The 21,623-nt window shown below is 46.3% G+C and overlaps 1 protein-coding gene across 1 annotated transcript; it reads left to right on the top strand.

Annotated features, from left to right (window-relative positions):
• Nucleotides 1–890: 890 nt before the first annotated feature.
• LOC147243649 (beta-1,3-galactosyl-O-glycosyl-glycoprotein beta-1,6-N-acetylglucosaminyltransferase 4-like) lies at nucleotides 891–7,154 on the top strand. Its single transcript, XM_086187004.1, has 2 exons — nucleotides 891–1,257; nucleotides 4,195–7,154. The coding sequence occupies exon 2, from the start codon at nucleotides 4,196–4,198 to the stop codon at nucleotides 5,507–5,509; it is 1,314 nt and encodes a 437-aa protein (XP_086043130.1). The 5' UTR covers nucleotides 891–1,257; nucleotide 4,195; the 3' UTR covers nucleotides 5,510–7,154.
• The last annotated feature ends 14,469 nt before the right edge of the window (nucleotides 7,155–21,623 follow it).

Below are 21,623 nucleotides of genomic sequence, written 5' to 3'. Positions count from 1 at the left end.
ATAATTTACACTCAATTCACTGGGTATCTATCAATCCATGCATACGGGTTATTTACATATAATAAGTCAAATTAAGTGTAAATATCAAAGATGTATTTGATATATTGTGGAAATGTTAGATTTATGGATTTTTTTCAGTGCTCCTTTGTGCGGTTTTATATATAAAATGCAGTTCTGGTGCTCACCTGAATGAATCTCTCAGTTATTTGTACTTATTGTTGTTGTTTTTAATCCATGTCCCCTTTGTGGCTCAATAACTTTAAAACGACGCATGAGAACAAACCCAATCATTTCCGATCAGAAGGAATATCACTTTTGTCCTCTGGCTGCTGTTTGATGTGGAGGGAATGTCGGAAATGTTTGTCCTTCAGATGCGCTTGAAAAGGGTTTTGCTCTCATATTTTTTTTTTTTTTTTTGGTAATGAAACTATTGATCTTCAAATGTCTGACTCTGACCTTCCTAACTATATTTTCAGGGCACGTCGCTCTGCAGCGCTCCATGGATTCTTGTCACGTGTGTAATTCGTGGTTCTTTAGAACTTCTCCACGCCATGAGGAGACTTCTGGAGCCACGAGGTTGTCATTCCTGTCTCATCAGTGTTTAGGGACAGCCTGCGGGTCCTGGTCTGCCTCAGGGTCAACGGAGCCAAGCTCTCTTTTTGTTTTCCTTTAGTTCCAACAATTCGTTCCGTTTTCCGAGACACTGAAGGTCCCAAGTAAACACAGGAGAGGCGAAATATTAGGCCTGCGTATTGTTCTGCAGTTCTATGAGCACCCAGCAATTTCAGCCGTTCCCCCCGGCCCTGGACCCCTCCTTTCCGGATAAACTTTCAGTGCGCAGCCCCGTCCGTCCACCAGGTCCTCCTCCTCCTCCTCCTCCTCCTCCCCGAGACACAGACACACATTCATAACTGAGCCCAGGAGCGAACTTTACTAATAGTTTACACTCTGGAAAAGAAAAAAAAAACAACATGTGGCAACTGAAAACGCCATTTCATTGCAGATGGCGCTCGAATTGCGCATGAAAAAAAAATCAATTAAAAAAGTGGAGACGTTCCATTTCCATTCGGCCGTTTGATAAGATGACATCGGTGGAGTTCGACAAGTTTCCGCTTTGGAGTTATTGAAGAGAGAAAGTAGGCGAGCAGGAAACAACATCCATGTTCCTCTCTGAAGACTAAAATGTTCAACGTTTCACGGCTTTCTGGCGTGACTCGGTGTTCGCACGGCGCTCGGTGGGCCGGTACCTGCGTGAAGGTGAGTTCACCCTCCATGGTTGCAGCGTTTGAGACCACAAACGCCTTTTTTTTTTTAAATGTTTTTTTTTTTTGCTGTTCCTTTTTTTTTAAAGCGGGTTAAACCGAAAGTGCTTTGATTTGTGTCCCTGGACACCGAACAGGAGCAAAAAAACACAGCCAGGTCCCCCGACTACTGTGCAAAGTTAAAGAGCAGGATTAACTAGACCAGCAGAGTCCAGGATTAACTAGACCAGCAGAGTCCAGGATTAACTAGACCAGCAGAGTCCAGGATTAACTGGACCAGCAGAGTCCAGGATTAACTGGACCAGCAGAGTCCAGGATTAACTGGACCAGCAGAGTCCAGGATTAACTCAACTGGTTACATCCAGACTTGACCCATAAAATCCAAGACAGACTTGTAACATTCTGGATTAACCAAACTAGAATAAAAACAAATCCAAGAATGAGTAAATTCCAGGATTAAATGTACTAGCCTATTCCAGATTTGGCTCTAGACTAGTTAAATCCAGGACGGACTTGCAACTTCCAGGGTTAATAAGTAAAATACAAATTAAAGTAGAATAGTTAAATCCAAGATTAAGTAAAATCCAGGATTAAATAAAGTAGTCTTGCACTGGATTATTTACACTGGACTAGTCTTTGCAGTTGTTTTTTGTTTTGTTTTGTTTTTTTGTCTTGTAAAAACTCCAGATATGTTTTTTATCGATTCAAGTGCGTAGTAGTTGGAGTCCCCCAGGCCCCTGCCGGCCTCGGGGGCTGGGGGGGTCACAGCCCGGTGCGTGTAGTCACTGACGTTCCAGCATCGTTCGCCTCACCGATCAACCAGCGTCGATGCGGCGCCGGGACCTGCTGCTGCTTCACCGCCGTGCAACCTCGACCACTCAGCTCACTCAAGATAATTCCAGAAAAGCCTAAAATCAACAACTGCTCAGATTAATTCAGACTCCATGGCCGTAAAATTCACTCGCACTGGAACACACAAATTGCCTCCTCGTTAATCTCCACGCTGCTGTTCTGCCTTCTAAACCGCACCTTGAACCCGCTCACGTCCCTCAAACACTGAATGTCCTGTCGGTTTACGTTGTGTTTGCACTGCTGTTGACATGTTGTGTGTTCATGTTGTGTGTTTTTGTATGTTACATGTTGTGTGTTCATTTTGTACTGTATGTTACATGTTGTGTTTTTTGTATGTCACATGTTGTGTTCATGTTGTATGTTACATGTTGTGTGTTTTTGTATGTTACATGTTGTGTGTTCATTTTGTACTGTATGTTACATGTTGTGTGTTCATTTTGTATGTTACATGTGTTCATTTAGTATGTTACATGTTGTGTGTTCATTTTGTATGTCACGTGTGTTCATTTTGTATGTTACATGTTGTGTGTTCATTTTGTATGTCATGTGTGTTCATTTTGTATGTCACGTGTGTTCATTTTGTATGTTACATGTTGTGTGTTCATGTTGTGTTTTTGTATGTTACATGTTGTGTGTTCATTTTGTACTGTATGTTACATGTTGTGTTTTTTGTATGTCACATGTTGTGTGTTCATGTTGTATGTTACATGTTGTGTGTTTTTGTATGTTACATGTTGTGTGTTCATTTTGTACTGTATGTTACATGTTGTGTGTTCATTTTGTATGTTACATGTGTGTTCATTTAGTATGTTCCATGTTGTGTGTTCATTTTGTACTGTACGTTACATGTTGTGTGTTCATTTTGTATGTCACGTGTGTTCATTTTGTATGTTACATGTTGTGTGTTCATTTTGTATGTCATGTGTGTTCATTTTGTATGTTACATGTTGTGTGTTCATGTTGTATGTTACATGTTGTGTGTTCATTTTGTATGTCACATGTGTGTTCATTTTGTACTGTATGTTACATGTTGTGTGTTCATTTTGTATGTCACATGTGTGTTCATTTTGTACTGTATGTTACATGCTGTGTGTCGAGTCAGTGCTGCACGTTGGTGTTCGTGGGGGGATGCAGTTTCAGTCCTCCGTGTCATGACTGTCACGTGACTGACAATTAAAGTTCACTTTGATTCTCGTGAAAACTCATGCGATCGAAGTCTCCGGGCCTCACGGATGAAACGTCCTCGTGTGCAGACGTGCTCTCTCACACACACACACACACACACACACACACACACCGAGGGACTTCTTTAAAATGTCACAAACAGGAAGTGAAGCCTGGCGACTGTTTCTTGCCCCCCCCTGACCGCCGTCCTGAAACAAGGTTCTAGCAGTAACAATGGATGGGAGGAGCAACTTTGCTAGCCGTTTTTAGTCTTGCATCCAACATCCCTGGCAGTGTTCATCATCTTACATCACCCCCCCCCCTTTATTGTGTTGTTACATTGTATTAATTAAAAGTTTTTAGTCCGAAATGAACCTCTTTTTCTTTGAGGTGAATCAAATGTGTTGCTTCGGGGGGGGGGGGGGGGTTTGTTTGTTTTTTTTTCATACTGGTTTTGATTTATTTTCAGTCTTTTGTCTGGAAATATCCCAAGTCGCATTTTTAGCTGTCGTTGGCTTCAGTCTCATTTTAGTGGAGGAAAGCGTCGATTTCTTCCTTGTTCGATTACTGGTAGTTTTCAGGGATGCGGGATATTTGATTTTTGCTGCTATTATTTGTTTTAAAACATGTTTTTTTGTGTCTAACGGTAAACACATGTAAACACTGGGACTTTATTTAAAAAAAACATCTTTAAATACCCATTAATCTTACATATTTGTAGTTTTCTTGTTACTAACGATGAGCAAAGAAGAAAATACATTGGAATGACACTGACCTTTCAAAATAAAGATCAATATCTGCAGAGCTAACAGCAGTCCCTGGTACTGGCGTCGGCACCACAGTTAAGAAGTGAGATGAACTCTCCTGAAGGGAGTTTGCTTGTTGATCTTGTGTTGTTTTTTCTTGCTCCGTCCAGAATGAGTAGATGTTCACCCGTGAGGCTGAGAAGAAAGCGGCTCTTCCCATGGCTCCTGACACTCCTGACTCTAAGTGTCCTGCTGCTGGTCAGCCTGAAGCATCGCTACAACTCCGGGTCTTTGCTTCGTCTCCGCGGCTCAGATGGCATCCAGACATTTCAAAGATACAACATCAGCTGCTCGGCCGTGTACAACATGGACCCGGTGGAGGTGGGCAAATCGCTGATCATCCGAAAGAAACACATCGTCGAGGACATGGACGAAACGCTGGTGAACCTCACCGCCAACTGTCCGTTCTTCGTCAAAGTCAGGGGTTATGATAAAACGTGCCCCTCAGAGGAGGAGAGGGATTTTCCTCTGGCTTATTCTCTGGTTGTGCATAAGTCTGCATGGATGGTAGAGCGGCTGATCAAAGCTTTGTACTCACCTAGTAACATTTACTGTATCCACTACGATCAGAAGTCTTCTGCTCAGTTCAGCTCAGCTATGGAGGGTTTGGCTCGCTGCTTGCCCAATGTCTTCATCGCCTCCAAGCGAGAGTCTGTCTTTTATGCAAGCATGAGCCGACTGAAAGCCGATCTGAACTGTTTGTCGGACATACTGGCATCCGGAGTGATGTGGAAATATGCCATTAACCTCTGCGGCCAAGATTTCCCCCTGAGGACTAATTTGGAGCTGGTGTCGGAGCTGAAGAAGTTAAAGGGTGCCAACATGTTGGAGACGAGCCGACCCACCGAGCAAAAGAAGCAGAGGTTCACCTTTCATCATGAGCTGAGAGACGTCAGCTTCGAGTACCAAAGACTGCCTGTGAAAACAGCGCAGGTGAAGACGCCGCCCCCGCATGGGATTGAGATGTTCTCTGGAAACGCGTACTTTGTCCTGTCACGTGACTTTGTTGTGTTCATGAACTCTTCGGTTGTTGTGAAAGATTTTCTGGCTTGGTCGGAGGACACCTACTCCCCGGATGAACACTTCTGGGCCACGCTGGTGCGGCTGCCCGGTGTACCTGGCGAGGTGCCCAGAAACAAGCCTGACATTACAGACCTGATGAGCAAAACCAGACTGGTGAAGTGGCAGTACCTGGAGGACAACCTCTACCCAGCATGCACTGGGAAACACGTCCGCAGTGTTTGTATTTATGGCGCCGCAGAAATGCGCTGGTTACTGATCCATGGCCACTGGTTCGCCAATAAATTTGACCCCAAAGTTGACCCGGTCATCCTTCAGTGTCTTGAGGAGAAACTGGAGGAAAAACAAAGGTCACTGAGGGCGGTGGCCTCACCTGATTGCTCCAAGGCAGCGACAACTGCTTGACCGCAGACGAGGCTTCGTAGCGGCGGCTGCTTCATCTTGTTCTAGACCTTTTCAGCTCTCGGTCAGACTAATGACGTTTGAGGATTTTCTCTTGCGCTCTCATCCTTTATACACTCTTGCCACAAAGCCTTGAGTTCGGCACCCTGTCCTTCGCTGTCTTGCTGTTGGCTAATCAGCAATGACCATATTTGGACGGTGGCAGCCAACTGTCGCACTTTACCTGCCCTCACTGAGTATTTCACTCAAAATGGGGCATCCGGCTGTATTGAAGAAGACCTGACACTTGTGAATGAGACCGTAGTTTTTTTTACAGACGTTCCATTACGTCACGACAGAATTCCAACATCAAGACGACTTGACTGTTTTACGGAACCAAACAATGCTGGTGTACGTCAGCAGATGGCGTGTAAACGCCACCGCCTGCATGTTTATTTTAACTAGGTTTTATGACACTCCCTTTCACACAGTTGATTCGGCGTTGCTACTTCCTCCTCTCCAACCACCTCTGGGACACGTGTCACAGATGTCATAATGCACTACATCCATAAATGCATGTAAGAGATATCAAAGATGTCAATCCATACATTTTCTTTACCGCTTATCCGTTAAGGGTCGTGGGGGGGGGGGGGTGGAGCCTATCCCAGCTGACACTGGGTTCACCCTGGACGGGCCCCCAGTCCGTCGCAGGGCCATCAGGTTCAGTATCTTGCTCAAGGACAGTGAGGACTGAACCAGCGACCAGTCGGTGGGTGGACGGCCACGCCGCCTCTCAGCCACGCCGCCCCTGTATTAAAGATATAGTTTAAAAGAAATCAGTGATTCAACAGTATTTGGCAGGAAGTGAACATTCAGATCACACGTTTGTCAGATCACACGTGCGTTCTTCTTGAACCGCTGCGTCAAGCAAATCCCTCAAGACGGAAGCTTTGTGAGATATTCGAGATTGTGTGAAAATCAATATGGCTGCCACAGGACGTCAGCTCTCGTAACATGTCGTTTCCGGGGTGAAGCGGTTGTGGAGGTGCGCCGTGAACAGGAACAACCGGGCACCGTTTGCGGATGCAGTTCCTTACATTTAAAAAAAAATAAAAAAATCGATGACAAGACTTGCGCGTCTTCCGTTCTCATTTGAACTTCCTGCGTTCGCATCGCTATGAGTTGAACCTTGTGTCAAAGGGCTGAATATTCTGAGCAGTAAATAACGACTAGACAAGGTCTGCCTGTCCAACCGGGGAACGAGAACTGGATGGTGCAGTTTATTTATTGTCCTTGACAGAAAGAGACGATTGGATCCCATCTGTGGTATCGACATGAGTCAGACGAGCCGTTCACACCAGTCGCTCGCAAAACGCTGTCACCCAAGTCTGTCCAACATGCTGCGTGTGTGTTTTTAATCTTTTACACGTTTTAATAAATTATTTTTGGGGACAAATTTTGAGTTTCTGCTACTTCATTTTTTTCACACATTGAGCAAATCGGCTGTGTCATAGAGTTGAAGAGTTTCTTCTTTTTGAGACCCAAGTTTTGTTGTCAGTTATGTTCAATTAAACGGAAGGTTGAGGGAAGAAATCCGCTAATGTTAGCTAACGGATAACGAGATGTGCTGTCAGGTCAGAGCTCGTTTCTAACAGCGTGAACAGGAACTTTTGTACATGGAATTAAAGTTCACATAGTTTGGCTTTTGTAATACCAGACCATTTTTTTCCAAACTTATGAGAACATCTTTGGAGTATTTTTTTTTTTAATGTACGATTACACAACAGGTTCTCTCAGTTTTAGCTTGATTTGCAAATGTACTTTGAACTACACTGCAAGTAGCTGTATCATGCTAGTTTAGCTCATTTATCGCGTACGTAGTATTTAGGAGAAAACGTTCCCTATACCGTTTATATTTTAGCTGACTCCCTGTAAAACTCATTTATTCCAGCAATTCTGTCAAAAAGGCTCCTGCTACACAATATTACCACGCAACACAAACTTCCAGCAAGAATTCTTAATTAATTATGAGTTAGTCGTCAGTGGATCCATAAGATTATCTGCAAATATCCTGAATGATCTCGGGGGAAGCTCCCGAGTCGCGCGGGCCCAGACCCCTCCGGTCCGCCTGCACTCTGGGAGCTTATAATTGGGTAACCGGAGCTGCTGAGATGTGATGACCGCTCGGGGCCTTGTGGCTGAGGAGGATTTGAAATTCTATTGTGCATTTTTACCGGGAGCCTGTGTGGAGAAACTAAAACCGGCGAAATACGATCTGGCGTCCCGCTTCGAGTCAGCGCAGGTGCAGCTGCATTCTGGAGCAAAGTCTTGTTTGAGCTGCCTGGACCTAAAGAATCTAGCAGCCCACTGCCTGCCACTCCTCTGTAGTAATTTCTGGGTAAACCTGGAACTAGAAGGGTAGAAATCCTTTAGTAAGTCCATAACACAAAAGACGCAGAAGAGTCCAAAGATATGAAAGAGACAGAACTTACAGGAGGGCTCAATGACTTGCGTCACACAACGATGACAAACTGCAGACGGGGTTTCTTGCGAGGCGCAGCCATCAACAACACTTGTGAGCGTCAGTGGGCGGCCGACGGCAGATAAACCACCCCAACAGAGTCGAGTCTTGATCACATAAAAAGCGCAGATGACTTTTTCACAGTCTGCAGACGAGAAGAATGACCCGATCCGGGTTATCTGTCTCGTGCGGGCGAGGCGGCAGCGTTCTGGTCAGCTGAGTCTCTCCCAGGCTGGAGGGGAGCTGCTAATTCTGAGTTACTCCGTGTCATTCAGGCTCACTGCTGGTTTCAGCGAGGCCGCAAGTAACGTGAGGAATGTGAGTGGAATAAAATAAACAGGACGTGAAAACGATAGGGATCCAAATACAAGAGTTTACACCTCTAAATTAATCTGTTTCACATTTACCACACTCTATTTGAACTGCAGTACTTCCAAAATTGATACCTGCAACGAGTTTCAGGGACATGGGGCTCAGTATCAGACGAAGGCAGTACATCAGAGGAGACTTTACCCGCTTTACCACCGTCATGAGGTTTCTCTGACCCGGACGCGTAACCTGCAGGTCCTTCAGCTGTTTTGATCCCTCACCCCTGTCTGTTGAGCCACGCCGGTTTCTCACTTCCTGAGATCCTGTTTGCGAGGCTAAGCATCAGTTCTCAGTTCCTGTCTGCCACTGCACGCGCCCACCTGCCTGCATCCGCCATCAGCAGCAGATGTGGAGGATGAACGAGATGAAGCCTGTCTAGAACAGGGAGTGAAGCAGCAGGGAGCCGACCCTGGTCGGGACTGGAACTGTTCCGACCATCTGAAATGCTATTTTTTTAAAAGGCCACGTGCAGCAGAGTGAAGGGCAGGTGGATGATTTACAACCTGAAACTATGGTTTCTAGGTTTGAATGAAAGGTTTCACTGAAATGGGGTGGGGTCAAAGGGGCCAGGGGTCAACTTGAGGTTCTCTTTTATTATGTGAAGGGATTCTAAATGCAGGGTAGTGAGGGAGGGAGGTCCTGGATCCGGTGGGCTGGTTCTTGGTTACCTAAGGCAGCTTGGAGGGAGGTTTCACAGGTGGAAGGATATTGTTGAACCAATTTCTAGAACTGGAGGTTACACCTTCAGGTCTGTCACAGCTGATGGGTGTGTTTCCAGAGGAACAGGGACAACCTGATCCGGCACTGTGTCAAAATCACTGTATGTGCGCCACAAACCCGGGGCCAGAGGAGCGTCAGTTCTTTGCCCTGGTGGACGCCCAGCAAAGAATGAAATATTTGATGTTTTAATTATTTTTAATTCTTCTGTCATGGTTTCTGGAGAGAACTGGACCCAAATGCAGACAGCAACAAAAACACAAATTAATTTTTTTTAAAAATTCAAGACAACACGGGGGGTCCAAGGGAAGGGAAAAACAAAGTACCAACAAAAGGGTCAACAGGCCTAAGTCCTGGACAAATACAAGTACAAACAAAACCAAGTTCTACACAAAACGGACTTACGGAAAACACGGAGGAGCGGGGAACGCGATGAGAGTGACCATGACGAAGACAGCGACAGCGACAGCGACAATGACCCGACAAGAGACAACGGGAAACACAGAGGTTAAATACAGGAGGGAAGCAGACACAGGCGGTGTAGTCATACACAGGTGAGACACATGAGGGAATCACAACAGACCTTCCAAAATAAAACAGGAACTAAAGACAGACTGAGATAAAAGGGAGCGCACAGGAAGACAGGACACGAACCACAAAATAAAACAGGAAATCCAGGCAGGTGGGAGGTGGGTTAAACCAACTCACGGGGAACATTTAGGAGTGAAAGATGGGACAATTCCAACCAAATGATTTGTATTTTTGAAGTATGAAAAAACAGGCCAAATTGTAACCAATATGGTTACAATTTGGATGTGGAGGGTTGTTCATGTCGTGCACCACACCTTTGCTGTCACTCTTGCCCTCAACGACATTTCGCAATCAATGTCACATTTGCTTGTGTTGGCACAGACCACCGTCCTAGCAGCTGGTACGTTCGCCGTCGCACCTCGATTAGATCCAGAAGGTTATTGCTGATAACAGCTTGGTACTCACAGATGCAGTGGTTAGTTCTGGGAGACTTCTTCCTCCATGTAAACCAGCACCAACAGACCACCAAGGGCTTTGCCGTTCATCAACCTTGTTCACGCGGCGGCCATGTTCATCTGATGCTACGCTCACAGTGGAATGCTAGAATGCTAAAGTTGTAGGCCACTGCTGAGTTCCAGATCATAAGTTGTACAAATGTTGGGAATTTTTAAAATTATTATCATTTGACTCCTTCCACCTAACCAGCCACTGAAAAAAATATGTATAGTAAAAGTCTGGAGGGACATCCTGTCACATTTAAATGCTGAACAACATATTTTTCTGTAAAGAGTCCTTTAGCTGACAGCGAACGTTAGCTTTAATCACTTCCTAGTTAACATTGCTGGTTGCTTTGTTACGTGATGAAACAGAAAATAAGAAAGTTGACCTTATGTGACACATAATTCTGTAAATAATGTTCATATAGATTATGTCTAACAAAAAACAAAACAAAAATAAAATCCGAAGCACTTCAGTAAGGAGTGTGTGCACAAAGAGGCTAACAAGACACCCCTGCTTCATTCAAGTTTCCTCCAGATGTTTGACGTAAAACACCTGTTTGAGGAGATAAGTTAAGGTTAATAAAGATTGATAAGCTAACAAGAGTGCATGAGCACACTTTATATTAACTTACCCAGTTTCATATTGTTTTGTGTAACTGGCAATTTTAGCAAGAGCGGAAAATGTTGAACGTTAGCTTTAGGAGCTTGATCTCCACTGGCCTGGCTATCACCTGCTAAATTGAAATAAAAATAGTTGGATGGATTTCAGTGCGATCTTCCCACCACCAACAACAACAAAAAGACAAAACAAGAACTATTTTAATCCTAATTTTGAGGAACTTTGAACAGCTGGTAAAAAAACAACAACAACAAAACCAGCTGATGCGTGGCAACGCAGAGCCGTGTTCTTGGTGCTCTGACCAAAGGAGATGTGGCTGCTGTGGAACAATTCTTGCATCTCTTAAGCAAACAGAGACAATAGACGTTTTATTTCCCATTATTTTTCTGTCTCCAAGTGAAAAATACAGTAGTTTGTTCAATAATGTTCATCATAATGTTGTCTGGGCCCAACTGGCAACCTGCTGGCCTGCTGCTACTAAATGCACTAACAGGTTTTGTTTTTTTGTAAATCTTTATTCATGAAAGTTGATACATTTTTACAGAGATTGTCTGTCACTGTGTTATCGAAAAGAGTTTATTTGCACTTTCAGCGTCTGGACATTATCTTGAAATCAAACACAGTTGAGCTTTCGTTCTCAGTTCCTCAAAACTTCATGGAACACAAACCAAGATGTCTGCTTCAAGTTAATAATTTATCGGGCCCTTATAACAGCCTGTTAGACACATGTCAGCATTCTCGGGTCTCCAAAGATGAATAATTTACCGGAACCAGACAACCACTCTTGACTCCATGTGAGCAGCATCTCAGATGTTGTGTGACGGCTGAAGGCAGAGCCCCAAAGTTAATAAGCTCCTGAATTTGATACTGAGGCGTTAGCAAACAACCCGAGCGGTACAGGTTGGACGCGTTGTTTTAGCAGATGAGAGTCTGATAGCAGATGCGCTTTGGCATTGCTGCGGGTTCCGCTGCACGTTTGAAAGTCAGTCATAACTCGGCTTTTATGTGTTTTTCATTCCCAAATCCGCACCACAGCTTGTTTTGGCCCACATCCAGCCAGACCCAGGGACCTGCCATTCTGAGGAGAGCATGCGGCGTTAACTTTCAACCCCGCGGCGTAAACCCTCAACCCCGCATCTCAAATCAAACACGCAACAACACGAAACCCTCGGGCGAACCGACACTAAGCCTTTAATTGTTAAATAACTGCCCATTGTTGAGCCAGAAAACTCATCTAACCAGCAAGTCAAGCCATCCGCCGCCGCTGCCAACTGTAGTGCCAGCATGTTAATTACAGCACGTGGCGTGCCACCACCATGTGATGTGGCGTTCAGGGGCCGTAGTAGACTTCACGTCTTCCTGTGAGATCAGTTTGACCACGTTCCTCCACCCATCAGAGCGCATTTACAGACCTGCTGCTGCGACCTCTGCTTCTCGGGTTAAAATCTCCCATACCTACTAACGTTCTCGGAATCCCTCCAGTTTGCCTCTGTTTTAAATAGTTTGCGTCTATTTTTAAGCCCTTCAGATCCGACGTTTCTGGAGGCGAAGGGCTGCTTGAACGGCCCTGTGTTGGAAATTTCAACCAATTAGTGCCCTCTTTGCCACCAGGTCTTTTTATTTGATTCCTCCTACGCTCCTGCCTGACAGGCCAGCAGGTTGCCAGTTGGTCCCAGACAACGTTGTTGTGAACATTGTTGAACACACGACTGTGTTTAACACTTGGAGACAGAAAAATAATGGGAAATGAAACGTCTGTTGTCTTTGTTTGCTCAAGAGGTGCAAGAATTGTTCCACAGCAGCCACACCAACGAGGCTGCCCGCAGACTGAGGTGTCTGCAGACGGTATTTGGAGGTTTTTTTCGTTAAACCGTTCACTCTCACGCTAAAACTCACTGAACACGGACCCACCTGAGTGAAAACATCACATCTCCTTTGGTCAGAGAACCAAGAACGCGGCCCCACGTTGCTGTGTGTCAGCTGGACTTGTACCAGCTGTTTTAAGTTACGCAAAATTAGGATTAAAATAGTTTAGTAGTTTTTTCTTTTTTTTGGTGTCCAGATCCCACTGAAATCCATCCATCGATATTTATTTCAGTTTAGCAGGTAACAGCCAGGCCAGTGGAGATCAGGTTCCTATTTACCAGAACAACACATTACACACCAGGAGAGAGAGAGACAGAGTGTGTGTGTGTGTGAGAGAGAGAGAGAGAGAGAGAGAGAGAGAGGGATAGCGTTTCATTCTGAAGCAGGTTCAAGTGGTGTTTTGAACCAATCAAGAACTGTAAGTGTTGCCAACTGGGGATCCCTGAGGCAGAAGATTTAGGAGGTACAGCAGCTGCCTGCTTGGGCTCGCGGGTTCGATCCCATGAAAGGTTGAGTAGCACTCAAATATTGACTTTATTTCCGCTTATTTCCCACTATCGCTCTACTTTGGCTGTCCAACAAAAGCAGAGAATCAAGGAACCTGTTTGGTATCAAAGACAAGAAGTACCTCAGTCGGCTTACTAAGGCAGGTCCATGTTCTACAGATTGCTGGAGGCACAAGCGTGCATGTTAGCGTAGTTAGCTAATGTGAGCTAATTTAGTTGCTTCGGGCGATCAGACTGTTTGTCTCTCTTTGGTGTTTTGACAGCAGAGTTAAGAGATTTTCTGGCGGTGGCCTTGTTTCCAGGTTGCTGTGCTACACCCTTTCGAAGACCCTTTTCTCAGCAGCTGTATTTGCAGCAGGTAAACACGGCTGGAATCGATGAAATTAATCATTACTCAACGGTATGGAGAGGGGCACTTGCACAGAAACGCAACCTAAACGGAACAAGGCCTTAATTACTGTTTTTAATTACCTCCGCCAAGGTTTTCTGCGCCGTTTATCCGTACGTGTCTTTCAGCAGGATTACCCAGAAAATATGAGGCCAAAGGGTTTGCCGAAAGAAAGACTTACATTTTGGGGCAGATTTGTTGTAGCGCCACCTGGCGGCATTAGCAAATCTCACGGGGTTTAAGCGCATCCCCTTAACAACCAGGTGAAGCGTAACCGTGAAAACAGAGTTCTGGGTTTCCCCAATGTGACAGGAAGCTGTTGGACCTGGACTCCACGTGGTCAGATCTTCCCCAAACCTCCTGTTTGATGAGAGTCGCGGCCTGAGGACATCTACGAGCGGAGATGAAGTGGTAATCATAGCGCCACCTAGAGGTGACGAGAGGTGAGTCTGATGGAATTAACTGTGTATGATGCAACGCCATGTACTGCGTAGGTCAAATCTCCCTCCCACCCTATGGAACAGCCATAACCTGCACCCTGTGTGAGGGTGCGAGGACCCACCCCTCACTTTCTTGTAGCTTGAATTAAGAGCCGACTGCTAAACATGCCGGGGGCCGAAAGTTCACGGTGGCAGAGGTGAGATCTCTCTGGCTGCTTTCTGGTTTCGCTCTGCGTGCTATCGAGAGTTAAGACTGTTTATCCTGTCATTTCCTCTGCAGTCTGAGTCACAGGTCACCAGATAAAGCAAACGTGTGAGGACTGACTGATTGAAACCGCCAGAATGATCAGAGCAGCTACAGCAATGACGGGGCGACCGCGTGTAAGTGGGTGAAGTGGGAGGAGGCGGCGCATGCCTGCGACAGCAGCAGTCATCAGAGCTTCCTTAGCTTCGATCATAAGAGCAGCACGACTTCTAGCTTCCTTTCATGCTTCCTATTTTCACTTAGCCTCGGAAAAGTTGCATTGAAGTGATGTAATTTGCCTCTTGTAATCTCTTGTGACCCACTTTGGGCCGCGGCTCAGCTTTGGGAGCGTCACGTGTGCCGAATTATCCCACGTCGGATCATCCCGACTCAAGCGCACTCCTGGTTTGGTTTGGTGAGATGTGAGCACACCAGCTCAGACAGGCCGGATAGCAACAACAACACAAAGAAACAAAATCAATGACAATAACACAGCATTTCTGTAACTGGTGAAGCTTTCCATCTATCTTCAGTAAGAGGTTTGTTAGCTTTCACACGGCTGATTCGGTTGTGGAGCTCCTGCCTGAACCCTTGTGAAACCACGTTTCCCAGAGTCAACGCTCACAGTTTAGCATGTTTCTCTGGTTGAGGAAGGGTGCAAACTTGAGGTTGACCTGATTAACTGCACACTTCCTCTGTTACTCTGTCTTGTTCTCGACTCTCTCTTTTTGAAAAAAATAAAAGCCCCTCCTCAAATTTTAATTAATTTATATTCTTGGCCTTGTTTATCTCTCCCGGACAGGCAGAGACGAGGCCTTGACGCGCTGCATTACGAGAGCGTTAAACCTGTGTCTGCGAGAGCGAGGCGAGAGTGTGTGGGGGTGAACGTCCAGTAAACTGTTTGGAGCAAACGTGGAACTTGGAAAAAAGTCAAAACTCTGGGTTTTTTTTTCTGCATATAAGGCTGGTGCAGCAGAAGAAAAGGTGAGTCATACCAGAAGCCATAAATAGCACTCGGAGGCTCCTTGCCATCCACTCACCAGTGTCAAGTCTCCATCCAGGCTGCAGCTCTTGGCTCCAACCCACAGTTTCAGGGCCAGGACCTTTTCTGATTTTTACATAACAGGAAGGCAAGAAGCCAAACCACCTCTTGACTACAGCTGCATCTACAACCATACTTTGCATAGAGGAACCGGTGAACTCGGAACTTGGGTTTGGGAACAAATGGAGGTTCCTTTTTTTCCATCGCACAATGCAGCAATAATTACGAGGACCGAACGGTTACGGATGGATGGATGGCACCACACAACACAACAAGGCAACTGATCAAGTGGGTTGGTTCTGAAGCTGTGAAGCCCAGACGTCTGAGTAAAAATAGTAAATGGACTCAATTTTATACAGCGTTTTTCTACCTTAGCGTCGTCTCATTCACCCGTTCACACACTGATGGTGAAGGCTGCCATGCAAGGTGCCAGCCTACTCATCAGGAGCAATTATGGGTCCAGTGTCTTAGTCAAGGACACTTTGACACGGTCACCGGGGTCGAGGATCAAACCAGCAACCCTTCGGTTGCTAGACGGCCACTCTACCCCTGAGCCATGCCGCACCGTTAAGCTGTGCCATACTCTTTAGCTTTAATCTCCACTCTTCAGCTTTAATCTCCACACTTCGGCTTTAATCTCCACCCTCAAAATGAATCCAATCTTCAAACCTCTGATTCTGGCGGCCCTGATTTTGTTGTTTTGGTTCGGTCTGATCAGGTTTTCAACATACATGTGAAGTGGGATTCTGGAACCGTCTAAGACTTCTTAGTCGTACTGGAATCCCCCTTAAAAGTGTTTTATAGCCTTCGGTACAGTTGCTGGCGCCATGGCGGCATTAAGAAGAAGGGAGAACGTGGGAATGTCAAACGCCATTAACATGGAACGGTGGTAGAGTTGCATCGATAGTGAGATTTCTGAGTCCATAGAACCTGTTGAACCGGACAGCAGAACCTGCTTCTGCTGACCAGAGAGGGAGACCACATCGGAGCTCCTGCACTCTTTAATAAGGACAGAAGAAAAGTCAGTCCGTGACATCATCAGCTGCAGTTGCTGCACCTCTGAGCCTCCACCCTTAAACGTTCTCACCACTCCGCCTGCTAGAGATAGCGGCGGGAAGGTGTCGTTGTGGCGCAGCCCAAGGTTCCACCCTGACACCTTGCGGACGGACCAGAGGGTGCGTTCACAGACCAGAGGACCAGCTCGGTCCTCTCAACGTGGACGAGAGGGAGACTCTGTTGTGTTTGTGTTGACATTGTCAGTTAACTTGAAGGAGGACTCGGTTCTCCTGCGACCTAAATGGGTCCCAGGGCTCCAGTAAAGGCACTTTTCCCAGCTGGTGTTCTTTTTCCGGAGTTGTGAGAACAACGGAACATAGCAAGAGCTTCCTGCTTAGTGTGTGTGTGTGTGTGTGTGTGTGTGTGTGTGTGTGTGATCTGTCTGCAGAACTGATTTTGCAAATCAAATGAAGCAGTTTGTTTTTGAAACGTGGGCTTGTTGATGAGGTGGTCATGGTAACAGAGTGCTGTACCACTCCTGTTTACACCATATTGATCCCCTACAGCCCCCCCCCACCCACACACACACACACACACGCACACACACTCAGTTACTTACCGGGGGACGTTGGCTGCATGTGTGAGGCCTCATGTGTGGGTCTGTGAGGGGGGGGGGGGGGCGGGGGGGATTTAAACTCTGATTTTATCTTGAGAGACTGGGAACTACCAGGAAGTCACTGACCTCAACACTGCCACCCTGTGGCTCTAATGTGAACAGCATGGCTACACAGCAGGATATCAGCTTTTTATGGAAATACACATTAAAATCGTTCCCCCAAGAGGTCAAAGCTGCGCGTGATCAGCTCATCATTTATGTGAGTATTAATAAATTGTCTTATCATAAATACAAGGTGAATTTAAAACAAACAGATGAAATTAAAACAACAAGATCATCACATCTTTATTTTAATCTCATCTGTTTATTTCTAATTCGCCTTGTATTTATGATAAAAGAATGTATAAATACTCACGTCTGAAGAACCTGAATTATGAAACAATTTCTGTGTTTGAGAGATGATGGGCCGATGACAAACATGTATGACGTTGAGAAATGTAAGCGAGATTAAATCAGTGGATTAACGACAGATTGAGAAAGCTTCACGTCCAATATGTGGTGTTATTAACTTAAACCATGAATTGCTGACGTGAATAGTCACACACTGGCTTACAAAATAATCGTACAATTTTTACGAACCTTTTTTTCTCCATATATTGGAAACTGTTTCTTGTTTTCACAGATCAGTTAATCATTTGCTGCCAGTTCGAATGTTGTATATTTAGCGCTGATGTTCACAGGAATGATTTGTTTGACAAAATCACGTTCATATTTATTCATTCAGTCCCTCAATTGCATGATTTACTCCTCCAGGAAGCAGCTTGTTGTCCCTGCCTGTGGTGCAGCGCCCGTCTCTGTCCGCGTGGTGGCGCTGTGGGTTTGTGCCTGTGGGAGTCGCCGCGTTCTTGGGTCTTCAGCTGGAACCTGGAGCCCAAGTGTTCCAGCTGAGTACTTCATCATATTTACAATGACGTCGTATAAATCACGCATGGAGCCCACGACGCCGTCTGTTACGTCAAAGTTGCCTTTTAAGAACGAACTTCTTCGGCTCGCTCATGAAGGTGGACGGCTGTCCGAGCCCCCCAGGACAGGAAATGAGTCACAAACAAACACGGCTTCCTGAGCGCGGAGGCTCGGGCGTGCAGGACACGCCGGTCCCTTCCAGAGAGAGGAGGCGGTTCCCCTCCGCTCGGACAGCCATGACTTAATGTGTCCTAAAGGTGCCCACCTGGGTGCATAAACCCTCCAGCTGACAGGCGCGCGCGCGCGCTGCACGGATCGCCTCTCCTCTCTTCATTTTACAGCGCGCATGTATCACTCGATGGCATCCATCTATCTGGTAAACCTTGAAAAGGCTGTTCAGGCGCCTGATAAATCTGAGGGTGACAGTCCCTGATCTGCCGTCCACGCCGCCTGAAATCTCCCGGGGCGATTGTCTCATCCACGCCGACACGTCCCTCGCTGATTCACGGGACGTTTGTGTATTCATCAGATAAACACGCGACCTGTCAAGGTGCCGCTGACGGAGGGAACTCTGAATTATGGCGGCGTGATGCGGCGGATTCTGCTGCTCGACTGGGATCCGAGTGTGTGTCGCCTGGCGCGTGGACATGTTTGGTTGTGTGTGTGTGTGTGTGTGTGTGTGTGTGTGAAGGAATATGAGAGTGTAATTAATGATGTGTTCCTCCTCTTCATACAGTAATAGGATTTCCCCCGCCCCGGGCGGTGGTGGTGGTGGTGGTGGGGGGGGGGGTTCAGAATTAGTGAATGGAAGCCCCCGTGCAACATTGCCAATACAGTGCCTATGTGTGTCTGTGTGTGTGCACGTGTGTGTGTGCATGTGCGCGCGCGTGCGTGTTAAGGGGGGGGGGAACAAGCGAGTGATTTATAACAGCGACCACAGGCCTCTCCCTTCTCCCACAGCAGCACCGCAAACACATCCATTACAAAAGTACTGATGTTAATGGGATTTTGTGTGTGTGTGTGTGTGTGTGTGTGTGCGCGTGTGTGTGCATCAAACCAAGGCTGCACAAATGTGAGTGTGCACCTTTATGAATGTGTGTGAGAGTGATAACCAGATGCTGCCGGGTGAATGGAAGGTGAAGGTTACAGAGGGTGTTTCATAGAAGTGTGTGTGTGTGCGTGTGTGTGTGCGCGTGCGTGCGAGATCTTAAGATGCTTCCAGGCAGCGACTGCACGTGTGTGGGACGGCGTGGGTGACTGAGGACATTATCTCCGTCCCCAGTTTAAGCCTTGGTCCCTGGGTCAGAGGTCAGGGTTGAGGTCACGTGATTGGTCATCAGGGTCCCCAGGAAATAAAGGTTAGTCCGCGTTAATAATCCCGAATAGACTCTCGTGAAGTCAACACGTTTGGGGTCGGGAGCAGAATGAGGACCGGTGTTTTGTGGATGTGTAACCGGGGACAACGGCTGTTTAAGTTTGTTGGGGTGAGTCTCCAGGAAATGAAGGTCAGGTTTACTTTTATTCATGTGTAACTCATTTAACCTCAGGATAGGAGTTATTTTTCTATAAAGTTTTTTTTTTTAACTTTATATCTTTGTCTACATACCTCAAAGGAGTCGTCAGTGTATGTGTGTGTGTGTGTGTGTGTGTGTGAGAGAGACAGAGAGAGAGAAACGCAGCTGGGGGACATGGAATGATAAAATCGGTATTAAGGAAAACACTCCAGAGAGTAAACAGAGGTAGCAGAGACGGAATGAAGAGGATGTTGAGCCTCTTCTTGGTAATGGACCAGTGGATGCTGAGGACCACATCTACCCTCGTGTGTGTGTGTGTGAGTGCGTGCGTGCGTGTGTGTGTGAATATATACGAGCACACATTGTGTCTCCTCTCACATTACCCTTTACATTAAAACCAGTCAGGGGGAAAATTAGAGCAGACCTGCACCGGCGTCTGCCCACCTGGCCCACAGCGAGGGGGAGGGGGGGTGGAGCCAGAGGGGGGGATAAAGAGGGGGATGAGGAGGTGTGTGTGTGTGTGTGTGTGGGGGGGGGGGTCAGGACAGTGACACACACTTGAATATTATTCAATGCCACATCATATTTGGGCTAAATTACATAATTTTGGCGGTACAGAGCCGCCTGCCTTCTTCATGGCGTCTCACTGAAAACGCATGAAATCACCACAACCGCTTAACGTCAGATTGCATGGCGTCACCGTGAAAACAGCACCCATGTGGTCACTATGGATCCCAGTGAGCCCAGACGACGACCGTGAGGGGGGCCCAGATCCTGGAGCGCCGGGCCCCTACTGAGCCCTGATTCATGCTACGTGAACTTGGGGGGGGGGGGGGGGGGTCTGTCTGTTCTAGGCTCATTAGAAGGATTTCCTAGAATTCGGATGAGCAATGAGGATTTTTGGGGGGGGGGGGGTCAAAGGTCAAACTTGCTGCTACAGAGGCGTAGAGGAAGATTTGAGGGACTTTCAAGATATGGTGGTCAAAGGTCACAGTGCAGTACTTCTGCTTGCAGTATTTCTATGTGCAGTACTTCTACTTGCAGTATTTTTAGGTGCAGTACTGCGTTGGTCCTCTCGTTCATTCCTGCTTCATGCTTCATCAGCAGCGAGCGACGTGGGAAGCAGGGACACAAACATCTCCGTTGCTCCTCCTGTCGGTCCCTGAATGTGTTTAAGTCTGAAAGTCGTTTCAGCCTGGGGTTTTTTTGGATCCTGAAAGGAAAAGACGGCGCCGCCGGGATCGCCATTGTCTTACACGCGTGTTTCATCTTACTGTAGCTGTTAGCTTTGGCCTTCTCTGTCAGTTTCCTTTGTCTCCCCGTCGTTGGCGACGAGCGGAGCTGCGGCTCATCTTTACCTTCTGCAAAACCTCTCACTCATTAACGCATTTTTATAACTCCAGATGAATCTGAGGCGATGAATCAACACGCTAGCAGCTCGTGGCTCCAACGCCTTTTTCGGCCTGTTGCGCTGCCCCCAAGTGGCCAGTCGGTCAATTAATCGGGAAGACGTTTACTGGTCAAATAAATCTACTTATTATGCAGCATTGCTTCTTACAAGCCAACATATTTTTTTTTTACAATCAGGCAACCAAATTTGTGCCAATAAATGCCCTCTAATTAATCTATATAGCCGCAATAAATGATGCAGTAAATATTAATAAAGCTGTAAGGTACAACTCATAAAGTATTCAAATATTGTCGCTGGCTGAAGAGCTAATTAAAGGTGGTATTTCTTATTTCATGCCAATAATCACATTTTATAATTTTGCAGCCCTTTTTTGTCCAACGTCAGCTGTCAAATAAACGCGTGGTGTGGTCTTTACAGGCGGAGCTCCGACGGTTGGGACGTGGAGGAAGACAGAAGGCTCTTCATGTTGTAAGAGAAGGTTTTATTACCAGTGCTATTTACATAGAAATAATACAGCGTTTCCCCCTTTAAAATGTGCACAAGCGCGCACGTGTAAGGAAGCACACACACCCCAAGCACTCACACACATTCACTTTTGTATCCAAGAACATCTCAGTCCCTCAGAGAAAAAGACACATTCTTGCTAGATCTTACACAACGTCCGACAGAAATAATCTCAAAACAACATTCCAAGCCGTGGACGGACAGCGTCACAAATGTGGAAAATAAAGAGTTACGGTGAGTTGTGCATGTTTCAGTCTTGAGGTGAAATTGAAATATTGTTTTCTGTCCTGCAGCTCGGTTCAGCGACGGCCCTGAAGCTGCAGGGTTATCTACTGGCATTATTTTGGGAGAAACTAATTTGTCTTCTGCAGATGCTCACGCTTGCTCCAAG

The sequence above is a fragment of the Aulostomus chinensis genome, chromosome 19, assembly GCF_037954235.1.
Source record: "Aulostomus chinensis isolate RoL2024-O1b breed Wild chromosome 19, RoL_Achi_v1.0, whole genome shotgun sequence".
Lineage (NCBI taxonomy): Eukaryota > Metazoa > Chordata > Actinopteri > Syngnathiformes > Aulostomidae > Aulostomus > Aulostomus chinensis.
This window is presented reverse-complemented; position numbering and strand designations above follow the sequence as displayed.

What these genes read in the sequence shown, in the direction of transcription:
- LOC147243649 (XM_086187004.1), top strand. Translation starts at nt 4,196, where the DNA reads ATGAGTAGATGTTCACCCGTGAGGCTGAGAAGAAAGCGGCTCTTCCCA.